Raw genomic sequence first — 17,161 nt, 5'->3', positions numbered from 1 at the left:
CATGAGAAAATGTTTGTATTATTATGGCTGCCCTCTAAATGATCATAATCTCGTACAACAAAAGGAGAATTCATATTACTATGAATGTATACTCGATGTATCATATATTGTCCCTTGTTGTTATATTTGCCAATAACATGATATGTATGTTTAGAAAACCAAGGCAAATCAACATATTTAAATAGGCTCTCCTCCAAACAATATAGGTTACACAAAATATCAAATTCAATGTAACCCAAAGTATGTGAAGAAGACAACAGTTTGAACTCATCAGTTTTAGTAGCAATATGAATAACATGTTTATTTTTAGCACAACTGACTGGTTCCAAAACATATAAAACTGAGGCATCATCAACCAATTCATTTTTATCATAAGGAACTTCAAGCAAATTATCATGGGACAGAGATAAATCAAGAGAGGGTTCCACTAACAATTGCTCTATGATAGCATCGTTTGTGGAAGAATTTAGTACATTAAAACTATTCTCACCTTCTATGAGTGTAGCACCATGGGCATTACCTGTGTTCTCAGCAGGAGTAATAGGTGCATTGTGAAGTGATGGTTCTGAGTTTGCATATGAGGTTGTGAGTTCCTCATTTTCTTCCATGTCATCCTCTCGCTTATGTACATTATCCTGCAGAAGGTTAGTCATAGCAAGAGGAATAACAACAGACTCATCCTCTAAATGATGCACCTCAGCATTTGAATTAATTACAAGAGATGGATTAACAAAATTTTCTCTTATAAGATCTTTCATATCATTCCAAGTTTGAGGCTTATTAGAAGGATCTAAAGACTCCCACCAAGATAAAGCAGAATGTCGCAAAACACTAACTGCATTTTTTACCTTCCTCCTTGGACACATAAAGCGAGTAGCAAATATGTTATCGATGGTAATTTCCCACTCCATGTACTCATCAGCACCTATACTATTATAAGTCGGTGGATACGAACAACCTGTCATTGTTAGAAGATAGCAAAAGACAACATAAAAGTATTATCCCTATCAACTACTTAGGTTGTGGACAAGGAAAAAAAACAAGGCACTCAACTCTCAAGCATCTTACCACGGTCTTACAAGTGTTCTTACCAAAGCAATAGGCGGTGCAATTGGTCGGTGACTATGATACCGTTGTAGCTTGAGTGTAACAGTTGCAAGGTGAACCTGTACTTGATTAGAAGAAAGTGGAGCTTGGACATGCACAATATAGTAGCAAGGAATAACAATAATTTAATTCAGAAATTGCAAGATTGAAAAGTAGTCCCAAGCTAGTCTATGTCACTGGCCTAAACTCGTCCTGAACCTAGTTCAAGCAAGCAATACAATACAACTTAGCACAAGGACTCAAAAGGATGCAAGCACTTCTAAACTTTTTTTCACTTTCTTTTTCTTTCCTTCTTTATTTCTCTCTCTCTCTCTTTAGGTGCGGCTTTTTTCCCTTCTTTTGATTTTTGCACCTCTTTGCCTTTTTCTTTGTTTTATGATTTTTTTATCTCACAAAAGTGCCGTATATAAGAGATTAGACTTTAGATATTTCCATCGTGGAAGAAAAATACTTAACCGAGGAAGCCGTAGAAGGAATTGCTAGACAAAACAAACTCAATCACGCAACCCACTTCGTGACTATTTCAGATCCAAAGAAAAACTAGAGATCAATCTGATACAAGCCACACTAGGAAACAAGACTTGACACTAGACCAAGAACAAGATTAGAACACAACAAATACTAAGACGCGGCGAGGGACGATAGTTCAATAAAGCAAACTAAAATTAAAAAAATTGCAAAGGCACAGCGGGGCTATAGGACTAGAGATATGTGATAGTGTATATTTTTTTGGCTTTTTGTGGACTATAGGTAAAACAAAAACAGTAGCAATCTAAAAGAGAAAACAAAGTTATACCTAACGGGCAACAAGGTCTCTGATACCACTTGATGTAGACTAGGCCCGATCTTCCGAAAGGTATGATAGCGTCGATTGGTGGAGACTCGATGTTCACGATCTAGGCTTCGAACCAAGATTGATTCGGACCCCCGCAACCGTTACACCACTGCTCCGTTGGTTATCAACCACGCGAACGCGATTGACCTCGCCAAGAAGGCTGTCCTATAAGCGAATTGAGAACACAAGCAAGAACGGGATGAACGCAATCTAAAATTGCAAATAAATATGAGGCTTAAGATAATGAGGAGTTCAAGTATTTATTCGAAAGGACTAATCACCACAGGCGAACAAGATCAAGAACTGGGGCTCTGGTTCACAGCAAGCAGCCTTGGCGGCACAGTTGCAGCAAAACGATGTCTATTTTATGAGGAAATCAAGAACTAAACAAAACCCAAATCCTAAGGAGAGCAACGGCTGGTATTTATAGAGTCTTGGGCGTCACCCTCCTGGACGCGCCCCCTAATGGGCCCAAACATGATACACGGTCCAACGGACCAAAAGACGGTGTCGCGGCACCTTGACAGATTCTGGACGCTGATTGTTTTGATGATTCCTATTGATTACGAAGGAATTTTGATGTGAAACCAATTGGGTTGGCTTCCTTATCAAATTAGCTTTCCATCCATATGTGGATCATCAAAAATGGAGTCCGGATGCGTTCTGGGTGACCAGTTTAAGGCAGACTGGTCCTGAAATCCGAGACAGAGTCGAACTTGAGTTGCTTTGGGCCTCCACCTCGGGGACTCGAACCAAATTAGCCTCGGACCTCCTTCTTGACTTGGACACCCTTGCTGGCCTCCTACCCCTCCATACCATGTGCCAAACATGGTCATATGTATGGGTGTCATGTCCTCATCAGTTGTGGGATTCAGTTTCACCAGAGTCTTAAAAGCAAGTTCTTTGACTATGACCTGGTTGATTCTGTGAGGGATTGGTGTGCTGATTGGTTTTATTCTGCCAATTTGATTTCTTCTCTAGTCGTACATTCTGGATCTAGTCCCTCGGTTAATGACCAATGGGAAAAGAACTCCCTGACACCAGCTGAGGTTTAGGCGATCCAGCCATTTCTCGATAGGATAAGTACTCTGAAATAGCAGGGTTTGACCGGCTTTGGTATTGTCTCAAGCTTTCTTCGTCACCGTGTTCAGCCTCTAAAGGAGCGAGAGAACCTTGGCTTCGAGTACTCTGGGGCTGAGGATCCTTCACGCATGATCCCCGCCCTTGAGTTGACCGACGAGGAGGTTCTTGAGCGTCTCCAGAAGATGCTGAAAGGAGCAAGCGTTGTCCCACTTATTGTCTCTGAGTTCTCTGCTAACAACCCACCTCTAGCTGTAAGTCGTTTTCTCTTCATGCGGGTACTTTCTGTATTTCTTTTGTTGTATCTATTTTTGCTTAATTTTCCTTGTCTTGTTGTTTTATTCTTTTCGTAGGAATTGGGGTGCAACTTTGTTGACCCGATCCCCCTTGATGTCCTCCCTGTCGTGGTGAATACTAGGGAGAACCTTGCTAGGGCTTCTGTAACTAGTAAGTTCCCAATCACCACCATGTTTTCTAGAGTTTCTTTTAGAGTTGTTGATGTATATGAAGAATATGTTCCTCGTCTAGTTCCTCAAGGTCCTCATAGTGTCTCGAAGAGGGGGCGAGCGGATGGTGCATCATCGCCCTCTTCTTCCTCAGTCTTGACCAAGGCCACCATAGTACCAGCTAAAAAAAGAACAAAAGTACTTGGTTCAAGACAAAAACAAGAAGACAAAGGGACAGAGTGTATTAATATGCTCACCTAAGAGCATGCTAGCTACAACTAGGGTACCTAGACGAGTACTTGGCTGGCGAGACTTCTTGGAAGCAGGTAAACCTACATCCAAATGGGGGTACTTTTTGTTTCCTTATGCATTCAAACTCTCCTTTTTGCTGACTTGTTGTTTGTTGCCTTGTCTAGCTCTCTGAGTTGAAAAGCAGAAGCTCTCGGAGGGTGTTGATGAAATGAAGACTCTTGTTCATTCTAGTCATAACAAGACTGAGGAGGTAATTATTCATGTTGGGGAAGAACTTGCGCTTGCTAAGTTGATTAGGCATGGAGCTGATAGAGATCTTGTGTAGGCCCAAAAAACTATTGAAGACTTGTCTAGCAAGTTGGCGATGGCTACTGAAAACTGGAAAGCTTTGTGAAAATCCTTTCGTTCAGTAGCCGACATTCTCCAAACTCCAGCGGATGATGGGCAATCTTGGGCTCAGTTAATTCCTCAAATTCTGACTCGTTTCCAAGAGTTCGTGAAGAGGTGTGCCCAACTGTATACCAAGAATGTCCTGGCCTAGGTCCGGGTTCTTGCTCTAGCGGCTCCTTTGTCCAAGATAGCAGAGGAAGCCGATAGTCAAGAATATATTGATGCTGTTGAGAGGATGGAGCCTGAGGTTGAAGACTTAGCTAGTAGAATTGTAGATAATCTTAATATTGTTATCTCTTCTCCTGATGATGACGCTTGATGTATTTGACATTTATGCACGTGCCTTGTAATATGACATTATACTTCTTTTTGAATGAAGATTTTTTGTTGATGTCTTCTTTGCCTGGATGCCTTGTTTATCCTTGGATGATTTGTCCAATTGGTCAGAGTTACTTGACTTGCCAAGTACTTTGTCTTGCTTTCGTCTTTGCCTTGTAAACAACTCTGCGCGCTATCTTGACAAACTTTCTTGATTTGTCGAGTACTTTTCTGTCCCATGTAAACAACTCATTATATATAGATCTTTGTGTTAACAACCTTTCCTGATCTGTCGAGTGCTTGTTTGACCCTCTTTTGTGCCATGTAAACAACTCGTTATATGTAGATCTTTGTGTTCTTGGGTATCTCTAGTGTAGCCCCCAAGCCTCTTGCTATTTGGAACAAGTAGCTAGAGGGTCTTGTCTTGAAATTGGGTATCTCTAGTGTAGCCCCCGAGTCTCTTGCTTTTTGTTTTGGGTGTTAGCTTGTTAGCTACCCTCATCGGTGGGCTCAAGCATCTTTTCAGCTATTTTGCTTTGGCCGGGATGCTCAGGCGTATTTTCAGCTATTTTGCTTTTTATTTCGGGTGTTGGCTTGTTAGCTACCCTCATCGGCGGGCTTAAGCATCTTTTCAGCTATTTTGCTCTCGGCCAGGATGCTCAGGCGTATTTTCAGCCATTTTGCTTTTTATTTTAGATTTTAGCTTGTTAGCTACCCTTATCGGTGGGCTCAAGCGTCTTTTCAGCTATTTTGCTCTCTACTAGGATGCTTAGGCGTCTTTTTAGCCATTTTGCTTTTTATTTCGGGTGTTAGCTTGTTAGCTACCCTCATCAGCGGGCTCAAGCATCTTTTCAGCTATTTTGCTCTCGGCCAGGATGCTCAGGCGTCTTTTCAGCCATTTTGCTTTTTATTTCAGGTGTTAGCTTGTTAGCTACCCTCATCGGCGGACTCAAGCATCTTTTTAGCTATTTTGCTCTCGGCCGGGATGCTCAGGCGTCTTTTCAGCCATTTTGCTTTTAAGAAACAACTTGGGGAAAGCCGTGATGAGACATATGTTTGTCGAGAAAGAATCATCTTTATTGATCATGAATATTGATGTGTCACAATGATACATATGTTTTTGGTGAGTGCTATCTTTGTTGATCATGAACGTTGATCTCTTGTGTCTTGTATACGTATTTTCCCTTAAGTTGTTTTCATGCGTAGAATCTTCGTAGCTGACTGATGTGCCATGTATTGTTAACTTCTTTTTCGTCTTCAGTTATGAGCTTGTATGTGCCCGGTCCGATGACTTTTGTGACGATAAAAGGACCTTCCTATGGACTGAGTAGTTTGTGGTGTCCGTCGGTTTTTTGTATTCTTCTTAGTACTAGGTCTCCGACTTGTAATGATCGAGACTAGGTATTCTTGTTGTAGTGGCGCCTTAGTCCTTGGAGGTATCTTGCTGATTGCAAGGTAGCGTTTACTCTAACTTCTTCTATACTGTCGAGTTCTAATCTTCGGGTGTGTTCTGCTTCTCCTTTGTCGTATTGCTCTATCCTTGGAGACGTCCAGATCAAGTCTGCAGGTAGTATGGCTTCTGATCCATACACTAGGAAGAAAGGTGAGTATCCGGTGGCTCTGCTTATTTGAGTCCATAGCCCCCATACAACCTTGGGTAATTCTTCAATCCATTTTGATCCATAGTCTACTAGTTCTTCATACATTCTTGGTTTTCATCCAGCTAGTATGAGTCCATTTGCCCTTTCGACCTATCCGTTGGCCTCTGGGTGTGCGACTGATGCATAATCTATTTTGAAACCGCAGTCCTGTGCCCAACTTTTGAATTCTGTGGCCATGAAGGGAGAACCCAAATCTATGATGATTCGATTGGGCATGCCAAAGCGGTGCATAATGTCCTAGATGAACTCGACTGCTTTGGCTACGCTGTATTTTGCTAGTGGTTTGAATTCAATCCATTTGGTGAACTTGTCAATTGCCACGAAGATGTACTCGAATCTGCCTTTTGCTTTCTTGAGAGGTCCTACTTGATCCAGCCCCCAGCAGGAGAAGGGCCAAGCAGGTGGTATGCAGATGAGGTTGTGGGCTAGCACATGAGCCTGTCTTGCGAACATCTGACAACTTTTGCATCTTTTGACGAGTTCTTCTGCGTATTTCAAAGCGGTTGGCCAGTAGAAACCGGTGTGAAATGCTTTGCTGACTAGTGTTCTTGAAGCAGCGTGATTTCCACAGCAACCTGAGTGTATTTCATCTAGGATTTGTTTGCCTTCTTCAAATGAGACACATTTTAGGAGTACTCCTGATGATGTGGCTCTTCTGTAGAGCTCATCTCCTACTAGGACATAATTCTTGCTTCTACGAACAACTCATGTGGCTTCCTATTTTTCCACTGGCAACTTATTTTCTTTCATGTAATCAATAAAAACCTAGGTCCATAAAGTGGTGATTACCAAGATCTGGGTGCCTTTGGCTGAGATTTGAGGGGTTATTTCACCAGGTTGTTTGATAGAGGGGGCTGATAACTCCTCTATGAACACACCGGGTGGGACCTCTGCCCAGTCTGATCCAAGCTTGGCAAGGACATCTGCTACAATGTTGGAATCCTGCAGGACATGTAGAATTTTTAATCCTTGGAAATGTTTTTCGAGTTTTTAGATTTCAGCACAGTAAGCACCCATGTTTTCTTTGGTGCAATCCCAATCTTTGTTGACTTGGTTGATGACTACTGCCGAATCGCCGTATACGAGTAATCGCTTGATTCTGAGGGTAATTGCCACTCGTAGCCCATGGAGGAGAGCTTCGTATTCTGCTTCATTGTTGGTAGCTTGCCATAATATCTGAAGGACATACTTGAGTTGTTTTCCATCTAGAGAAATTAGGAGGATGCCTGCACCGGCTCCGCCTAGCTTGAGTGATCCATCAAAGTACATCTTCCAATGATCAAGAATGGTGCTTGACATGGGTTGTTGAATTTCTGTCCATTTGGCAACAAAATCAATAAGGGCTTAAGATTTAATTGCTTTCCGCTAGGTGAAATCGATGTTGAGAGCACCGAGTTCAACCGCCCACTTAGATATGCGCCCTGTTGCATCTCTGTTGTGTAAGATGTCTCTGAGTGAGAAATCTATCACCACGGTAATCTTGTGGCTTTCAAAATAGTGACGAAGCTTGCGTGAAGTGATCAGTAGTGCGTAGAGTAGTTTTTGCACATGCGGGTACCGAATTTTTGATTCTGACAGTACTTCACTGATGTAGTATACTAGGCGTTGTACTTTATACACGCGCCCTTCTTCTTCTCTTTCTACTACTATCGCCGTGCTAACTACAGTAGAAGTTGCTGCAATATATAGCATCATGTCTTTGTCTTTCTTTAGAGGTGTGAGGACTGGTGAGGAGGTGAGGTATGCCTTAAGTTTCTTGAAAGCTTCACTAGCTTCTTCCGTCCACTCGAACTTGTCTGTCTTCTTTAGTAGTTTAAAGAAAGGTAACCCTTTTTCGTCGAGTCTTGATATGAAACGGTTGAGTGCTGCCATGCAGCCTGTTAGTTTTTGTATATCTTTGACACTTCGAGGAGGGCCCATCTCTATTATGGCTCGAATTTGCTTGGCGCTTGCTTCGATTTTGTGATGACTGACCAAGAATCCGAGTAGTTGTCCTGAAGGAACTTCGAATACACACTTGTTTGGGTTCAATTTCCACCTCCACCTTTTTAGATTCTCGAAGGTTTGTTTTAAGTCTTCAATCAGTGCATCCGGGTTCTTTGTTTTTACAACCACGTCATCCACGTATGCTTCTACATTTTTGCCGATCTGATCACCAAGGCATGTTTGGATAGCTCTTTGGTAAGTGGCTCCAGCATTCTTGAGTCCAAACGACATGGTCTTGTAGTAGTAGGCGCCGAACGGAGTGATGAAAGATGTCTTGCTTTGGTCCTGTTCTTTTAATGCGATCTGGTGATATCCGGAATAGCAATCAAGAAAGGATAATAGGGCAGATCCTGCTATTGAATCAACTATCTGATCAATGCATGGTAGCCCAAATGAATCTTTTGGGCAGTGTTTGTTGAGATCTGTGTAGTCGACACACATGCACCACTCGTTTGTATTCTTTTTCTGTACTAGAACTGGGTTTGCTAGCCAATCTAGATGAAGGATTTCTCTGATGAATCCAGCTACCATTAGTTTTATAATTTCCTTTTTAATTGTTACCTTCTTGTCGGGAGAGAATCGTCGTAGTCATTGTTTCACAGGCTTGGAGCCTTCATTGAAATCAATTCTGTGCTCAGCCAACTCTCTTGGGACCCCTGGCATGTCGGCCGGCTTCCAAGCAAAGATATCCTTGTTGTCCTGAAGAAAGTTGGTGAGCGTGAGTTCCTATTTTGCCGATAGGTGTGCACTGATGGTTGCCGTTTTTGAGGGATCACCGGTGCTCAGGTCGATTTGCTTGACGTTGGCTTCTTTTGGTGGTGCTAGGATGGTTGGTCTTTTAGCCGGTATCTCTAGTTCTTCTTAGCTTATTTCTACGGCGATAGTGGCTATTTCTTTTCTTCCATCGTTTGCCTGTGCTTTTGCTGCAATTTGGATTGCCTGAACATCATAGTCAAATGCGTGCTTTAAATCACTTCAGAGAGAAAGGACACCGTTAGGCCCTAGCATCTTGAGCAGTAGGTACGGATAATGCGGTATTGCCATGAATTTTGCTAGCGCTGGGCGCCCGAGGATTGCATGGTATGATGAATCGAAGTCCGCAACCTCAAACTTGATGAACTCTGTATGGTAGTTCGAGGGAGTTCCAAAAGTAACTGGTAGAGTAATTTGTCCGAGTGGCATGGCTGCCTTGCTGGGTACTATTCCATAAAAAGGTGTACTTGTTGGTGTAATCATCCCGACGAGTTGTAGTCCCATCTTTCTTAGCGTTTCTGAAAAGATGATGTTGAGTCCGGCTCCCCCGTCGATTAGTACCTTGGTGACAGTCATACTGGCAATAGTTGGATCTAGAACCAATGGGTAATGGCCTACGTTTCCTACGCTGGTCCATTGGTCTTCTCTTAAAAATTGGATTGGATACTCTGACCAATTGAGATATCTTGGTGTAGCAGGTTCTGCTGCCATGATGGTTCGTAACGCTAGTTTTTCTTGATGTTTTCTTCTAGAATCTGGAACCCCGGCAAAGATTACTGCCACTGTCCCTCTGGATTTTTGGAATCCCTTGTCTTCATGGTTGTCTCCTTCTTTTTTCTGATTGTCTTCTTTATTGTTTCCCTTGTTATCTTTTCTAGTGTATCTTTCGTTGAAGGTGTAGCAATTTTTGATGGTGTGTTTTCCATTGGGGTGCAAAGGGCAACGTATGTTCACAATGTCATCATATCTTCTGGGCTTGGTGAATTTCTTTGATTTGTCAGCCATTGCTACTGTGTTGTCTGGACCACGCTTTCTCTCCTGATGTCTGTTGTTTCGAGGGTTTTGCCTATCCGGGTTGTCTCTGTTATTTCTATCCAGGAATCTTTCTCTTGTTTTTTCCTCTGCAGTAATCATCTTTTCCACTATCCATCTGAATTCTTTATTGTTTCTTGGGTTTTCTTTGTAGAAGTCTTGAAATTGCCACTTGGCCATGATTCCGTGTGAGAAAGCTTCGATTACTTCTCGTTGGGTGATGTCATGTACTTGAGCTCGTAGTTTGCCAAATCGTCAATAGTAATTTCTTAGACTTTCACCTCCTTTCTGCTTGAGGCCTTTTAACTCTGTGTGGGTGATTGGATGTGTAATAATTCCCATAAAATTTTCACAGAAATCTCTTTGCAAGTCTTCCCAATTTCTGATTGATCCTAGATTCAATTTGTCAAACTATTGAAGTGGCATGGTTTCTAGGGCCATGGGAAAGAACAAGGTTTTGATGTCATCGTCTCCTCCGGCCAATTCAATTGATTGTGAGTAAATCCTGAGCCATTGCTTTAGTTCGGTCTTGCCATCATACTTGGAGTGGTTGGACGGCTTGAACTTATGAGGTGGTCGTATTGAAGCAAGTCTGTTTGCAAAATAGGGGAATCTATCGTGTGTTCTGGCTTCTGTATATTCTGATTCTGCGCCCCCTTCTTGCCAACTGTCGTCTTGGTGACAGTAGTTCTGCGTGGCTATCTGAGTAGGTGCTTTGCTTCTGGCCTTTCTTGGTTGTTCGACTCGGTTGTTTTGACTATGATTTCTTTGACTCTCTCCATTGTGACTTCCACTTGGTCCAAGTCTTTTGAAAGCGGACTTCCTTTGATTTTGATCTTCCTGTTCATGAGATATTGCCCTTCCGTCGTGCGTTCTAAGGACTGTTGATCAGAGAAAGTCCTAGAGCTGTTCTTATTTTTCATTGGGATATGAAGTCGCCTTGAGTTCTTCTAGTGCTTCTTGGATCTTATCGTAGGGTGTATTCACTGCCCGTCCTTCTTCAACCTCTCGTTCTGATTTTCTTCTATTGTACTCGGCTAGGTCTGATTCATATTTGATCCAAGTGTCCTTTCGCTGCTTAGCACGGCGTTGACGTCCTTGTTTCAATTTGTTCTTTCTTTCTCTCGCTTGCCTCTGACTCTCAGTCTCACCATCGTGCCCCTAGATAAATGGTGATATGTTGGATTTGGATTCATCTGAAGATCTTACGTCGGGTACTTCTAGGGGGGTCAATGGTGATCAAGGACGGCGAATCATGAATACTTCTCTGGCGTGAGTTGTTCTGTCATCGTCATTGATTTCTGTACTGTTAGAGCTGTTGATAACTTCAGTAGAGGTTTCAAGGTCACAGATCGAGTCTCCCTCTTGGTAGGGTAGAGTCGTTGTTGTCGTATCGTCATCTAGTTGGGTGCTGTCATCCTTAGGAACAGTACCTAGCCAGTGAACGATGCAGTCTTGAGATGTTATAGTTAAAACGAGACCTTCCTGGGCTCCCTTCAGTGGCATTCTAAGCACCAGATAGAGGAATCCTTCGGGCCATGTCTGATAAGACGTTGCCATGTTGTGGAGTCCGAATAGAAGAGGACCCGACTTCTTTGAAGTACTCTGAGTGTACTCCGAGTAGTATTCTTGATAGGTTGGCGTTATGTCCCGGAGCTTTGTCAGGAAAGAACTCGATTTTCTGAAAGAACTCGGATAAGACTTTGTCTCGGAAGCGGAACTTGAGTTTGAATCAGATGCGTGAAGTCGCGGAATCTGAGTTGGATTGGACATTATGAGCTGCGCGAATCTTCCGGCAAGCTGATCTGTTGTTGTCGTCGAAATGAAAAAGTTCTGATGATGATCTGAATCTTCGAGGAGATGACTTTGGAGCTTGCCATCGTCGCCTGCCTCGCAGATCCATGAACCGAAGATGAAAGTTGATCCTATCGAGAAGATCATGCTGTCGAGGTCCATTGAGCTCTCGGATGCAAAGTCGCCGAAAGCCCCTACCTGGCGTGTCAGCTATCGATGTTTGACCACTGATAACCTGTCATAGGGGTCCTCGGGGTAGTATGTTCGGACTTCAGCGTATGCGGAACTCAACGGTTAACGCAAGAGGCAGTCGATTTATCCTGGATCGGACCCTCGATCTTTGATCGAGTAATAGCCCTACGTCCAGTCGGTGTTAGCCTTTGCGTTGGATTGATTGTAAAGTGTTGTGTTGTACAATTGTTGTCTGAACTCCCGATCCAAGGAGCCCTGCCCTCCTTTATATAGTCAGGAGGCCAGAGTCCTAGTCGGTTTACAATGAGAGTTCCTAGTAGGATTACAGAATAATACTACTACTAAGATTACAGGGGAAGAATCTTAGTTAGGCTAGTTCTCCTCCCTTCCTTGCAGGGTATCCCGTGGGTCCCGCACCGACAATGGGCTGGTGATAAACTTTTTGCTACTCAATTGCTAAAATTTTGACAATTAAAAGCTAATCGCAGTTAAACCAGTGTCAGCCTTTTGAGCCTCATGAATCCCATGTTATATTTGTTGAGTACGACATGTACTTACGCTTGCTTTATTTTTCAATTATTTGAATAAAAATTTCGGATGGTACCAGATTGCTAGGGTTTGAAAAAGTTAGGCTTGTGATCAACCAGTTAGTTGTCCCTGTGGAATTGGAGTCTTCACCGAAGATCGGAGTTGTCTTTTCACTGTTTGTTGTTTAAGGTTATATCCTTTATGCTAAGTACGTTATATATTGAGCATTGTCTATTGATATTACCCTTATTCATAGCTATATGTGAGATTTGACTTTCTAGGCTCACATATGGTGTGTATCTGGTTTTGTTCTTAAAACCAGGTGCTACACCTAGATGCTTTCACTCTTTGCCTCAGGTGTCACCTTGGGATGGATGGATTCAGATTAGTCGCTGCAAGCAAATTCGCATGAAGTGGGAATCCAGCCCTAAGAAAAACGGAATCCGTCCAAGCAAAGGACGGTGTGCTCACCAGCAGAAGGAACCAGCCAATCAAGGTCAGCATGGATGGATCTCCGCTTCACTAGGCTGAGGGAGTAGCAGCAGGAAGAGAGGACAGGGATCGATAGACATCTGCTTGGCTGCACTACTATAGGACTCTAGAGGGCTATTTGGTTTGGAACCCTATGAGCCTCACCATGGCTAGCATTTTGATTGTTGTCAAAATTGGTGTGCGTAGTACCAATGTCTGTCCACCAGTTCATCTCCAAATGGAAAATCATTTGCATGATGAGATTTTGGATGCGCAAATGGCCATGGAACTGGTGCAGTGGTGCCACCAAATTGGTTGCATTAAATGCTGAGCTTTTGCATTAGCTAGCTTCAATGGATCACATATTCACATTTCATAAACCATGAATTCTATTTGCAATCCATTTGCACTTTCCCAACTATAAAATTTACATAAAGAAAGGAGTCCCCCTTGCTATATTCTAGACTTCTAGTAAGAAACAATAAATGAAAATTGAGTCCACATGTCAAAATCACAAATGTAGCAAGTTTTGGTATCACTGCAGTCCAAACACACCACTCTTTTATCCAAGTTTGGCATCGCTGGCATTTTGGCATCATCAGATTTTGATAACGTTGACACGTGTAATGAACCAAGAAGTCTTTGGTTTATGACGATATTGCTAGGTTTCAATGGAGAAAATCAAGAGGAACTGGAAAATGAGGGTAAAGTCACTAATTATTTGGGAGCAGGAGAAACATGGTGAGGTTTATGTTTTCTGTTGGTTCAACCCTTAAAGATGTATTATGTCCTAACCTGGGGAAATAAAGTATTTATGGATGTTAAGAAAGTTCCATGCTCACATGCCATTTTTAACAATTGCATCAATTTTGTTGTCGCTGATGATAGAAGGTTCCTAATTCCCACGCAACTTTCACCACTTATTAGGCAGCAGCAATGTCATGTTTCTCCCATCATGGACCATGGAAGCATATATGAATTGGAGTGAAGAAGAGAGATTGCTTACATAGTCCCGGAAGGCTAGGCCGACCTCCATGCTCTTGAGCATGTCGTCGGTGATCTCCATGCTCACCCTTGGCAGACTCGTCATGGTGGGCAACCCTACAATATCTTCTGCAACCAAACCTTAATCTGCTACCAGACAGGGTCAGACTGGCAGAGCTACCCTAGGGGCGTGGTGGGACGGCCGCCCCAGCTACCGTGCGTGGACACCTCAGACCCCTAGACCCCTTCTTCTTGGCTTCTTCCTTAGCTCCGGCTGCCAAGTGCTTGACGACCAAGAGCTTCTGTGGCCGGGACATGGCTAGAGCGAGCGGCGATAGCCGATAGAAGAAGGTAGCCAGTGTTTGGGCCTGTTTGTTCTCAATTTGGTTTAGCCTAGCATTGGCCCATTGAAGCCTAGCAGCCATCCCCAATCGGTTGACCCAAAGTCCTCAAGCCTAGTTGATCTGCATCGAGGCATCATGCATCATGGCCGGTCGCCGCCCGTCGCAAGGTGCCAGTCACCACCGCCTGCCAGGTGCTCGAGCGCGAGGACCAGCCGAGCTCCCGAGCCAGCGCCTCAGCCCTCCGGCCGCCGGCCAGCAAGGAGCAGGAGCGAGCACCGTGTAGGAGCGACCTGTGTCGGCGCGGCCCACCGGTGTCCAGCGGAGTTGCGAGCGGACATGGTCACCATATAGGAGCAAAGGAAAGAACTCTCAAATAAAAAGGAAGGGATCATCCTATCCTATTCCACCTTATTCCTTAATCAAACACACGTTAAGTCGACATGATCATCTTCATCATTTTGATTGATGGGTTTGTTGTCTTCATAGGTCATGTTTTCATATCCACAAAAGTTATCAATGTTGAAGGAGTTATTATTGGGACCAAGTTAGCTACTATAGGTACCTCTTGTCTTTGCACCACGATCAGGTAGGGTTCCCTAGCCACCGCCACCCCCCTTGTCCTCCTACATCTCCGGCATTCTCGTTGACGGCGAAGAGGAGTGGTGATCCTCCTATTGCTTAGATCTAGAATATAGTTTTTTTGCCCCTTGCAAGTTGCTATCTAGTTTAGCCGTCATAATGGTCTTTCTATCTTGCCACTTTAAGGTGTTCTCGGACCGTCGGCGTCTTCCTCTTTGTCTCCAGTGTCGCCTTGATACTACAATGTCTCACAAGGCCGGTCCAACTTAAAGGCTGGTTAGTTTGGTCATTGATTTCACAAATCAAATCAAATCTTTCTAGTTCGCTGCAAAAATGATGCATAAATTGAAAACAACAATCGTTAATAAGATTTGACAAAATTGTTAGTAATATCTTTATTAAGTAATAACACAATTCAGGGGGCTTATCCCGACAATACAAGAATTTTACATCATTAGTAAATATCTTGCGACAACCAGTAATTCCTACTACAGTCCTACTCCAAGCATCGCGCTTCCTTTAATAATCCTCATCAATTGTAATCATGCATCGTCGTGTCTTTCTGCCGCCCGCACTCTCGTTGGACCATTGTCTCTGCTTGAAGTTACCCTGAAGACTATCTTAGTCGCTTGCATATCGACCGCCGATCGATCGCCCTGAGACTAAGGCCTCGACTCCTCGACCTTGCCTTGGATTGATGCTCTTGTATCAGCTGGGAACGAACAACATTGCCTATGTTGGATGCAGCCTTGCCCTGCTGCTCGGTCTTCGGACGGGGTCATCGTCACCAGAGGAGGCGGAGGACGACGAACACAATGGCGGCGACGAAGGTGAAGAATCGTCGTCGGCGCGCTTCCTCTTAAGCTCATGGATATTCGGACCACGAATCTTCTGCATCACGTACGATGGCAGGTCCTTCCGCCGGACGTGCTTGACGACCAACTCCAAGCCGGGCCTCCAGAACCTGTATGTGTAGACGTCCTGCAGGAATTCGTCTGCCGTCGCACGGAGGTCAAACTGCGGCTGCTGCCCTTGCGGCGGGGACGGCTTCTGCTGCTGCTGCCGTGGCTTCGACAAGCCCACGAAGAAGGAAGACGCGCACCGCAAGCCGTGTGGCTCGGCGTCGTAGGCGCGCGGGTTCTGATGGCATAGAAGCTCGCCGAACGTGTCCCTCTCGACCTTGGCCACCAGCTGCCGCAGCCGCGACTCCACCCACCCCTTCCACTCCCGGAGCTCTTCTTCGCCTCCCGCCACCGTCGCGTCCACCTGCAGATAGCTCTTGTGCGTCCTGAAGAACTGGAACGGCTGGAACAGCGCGCCCCAGCAGCGACCGCCGGCGGCGGCGATCTCCTGGCACGCGACGTGGCCGGCCTGGATCTGCTCCTTGATGATCCGCTTCGTGGCCTGCGAGACGTTGTAGGTGCAGTTCATGCACGGGTACGCCGGCGTGATGACGGGCATGAGGTGGGTCCGGTCGCGCGGATCCCTCCGCCCGTCCCAGACGGGGAGGCCGAGCTCGGCGTCGTGCTCGATGTCGCAGAGCATCACCGGGGTGGGCCACCTCCACTGGCCGAGCACCTTGAAGAAGCGCGACACCAGCATGCTGGGCGCGGCGTTGGGGTAGAGCTGGCACACGCGCGCCACCAGGATGGCCCACGCCACGCCGCCGAGGAAGCCGGACACGTTGGAGTACACGCCCCGCGCCTTGGCCCACAGCTTCACGCACCGCAGCGTCGTGCGGAACGCGGCGGCGTCGGGGACCAGCCGCAGGATCTCGTCGGCCACGCGCACGCCGTTCATGCTGCGGGCGGTGACGTGGTCCAGGCCGCGGAGTACGGAGCGGTCGCTCATATCCAGGTCCCGGGGCACCACGGGGAGGTTGACGCTGGCGTAGACGAGGTCCACCTGCACGCCGCGGAACCTCAGCTTCATGACGGGGACGTGCGCGCCGGGCACGGGCTGCAGGTCCGTCACCGCCTCCGTCTCGGCCAGCGCGCCGGCCAGCACGCCGAAGAAGTCTTGGTCGCGGTCCACGAAGGAGGGCCCGACGACGAGCACGTCGATGTCGGAGCCGCCGCCGTGGACGCCGAGGCAGTAGGATCCGAAGGGGAGCAGCAGGGCGGTGGCCTCGTCGACCATGGCGTCGGGGTACCCATGCTTGAGCGTGAGCTGCTTCACCCAGAGGTCCACGATTCCCTGGAGGTCGCGCAGCACCTCGGCGCAGACCGCCGACTCCTCGGGGCTCTCGTACATCCCCGCTTCACGCAGGACCTTCTCCAGCTGCGCCGTGGCCTCGAGGTCGGCGGGCGTCGGGCCAACCAGAGAGATGGGCTCGCCGAACATCTGCTTCGGCTGGGAAGCCATGGCCATGCCGTACGTAGCGAGAGAGCGAGGGCCGGCGATCGTGCA

General features: G+C 45.7%; 1 protein-coding gene across 1 annotated transcript; it reads right to left on the bottom strand.

Annotated features, from left to right (window-relative positions):
- Window positions 1-15,315: 15,315 nt before the first annotated feature.
- On the bottom strand, window positions 15,316-17,161 carry LOC136494566 (nuclear poly(A) polymerase 4-like). Its single transcript, XM_066490717.1, has one exon. It carries the CDS (start codon window positions 17,120-17,122, stop codon window positions 15,485-15,487), a length of 1,638 nt encoding a protein of 545 aa, XP_066346814.1. The 5' UTR covers window positions 17,123-17,161; the 3' UTR covers window positions 15,316-15,484.

The sequence above is a fragment of the Miscanthus floridulus genome, chromosome 11 (genome assembly GCF_019320115.1).
Source record: "Miscanthus floridulus cultivar M001 chromosome 11, ASM1932011v1, whole genome shotgun sequence".
Taxonomy (NCBI): Eukaryota; Viridiplantae; Streptophyta; class Magnoliopsida; order Poales; family Poaceae; genus Miscanthus; species Miscanthus floridulus.
Note: the sequence above shows the minus strand (reverse complement) of the source record. Positions and strands in the feature narration are given on the sequence as shown.

Coding starts and splice junctions, on each gene's coding strand:
- LOC136494566 (XM_066490717.1), bottom strand. CDS start 17,122: ATGGCCATGGCTTCCCAGCCGAAGCAGATGTTCGGCGAGCCCATCTCT.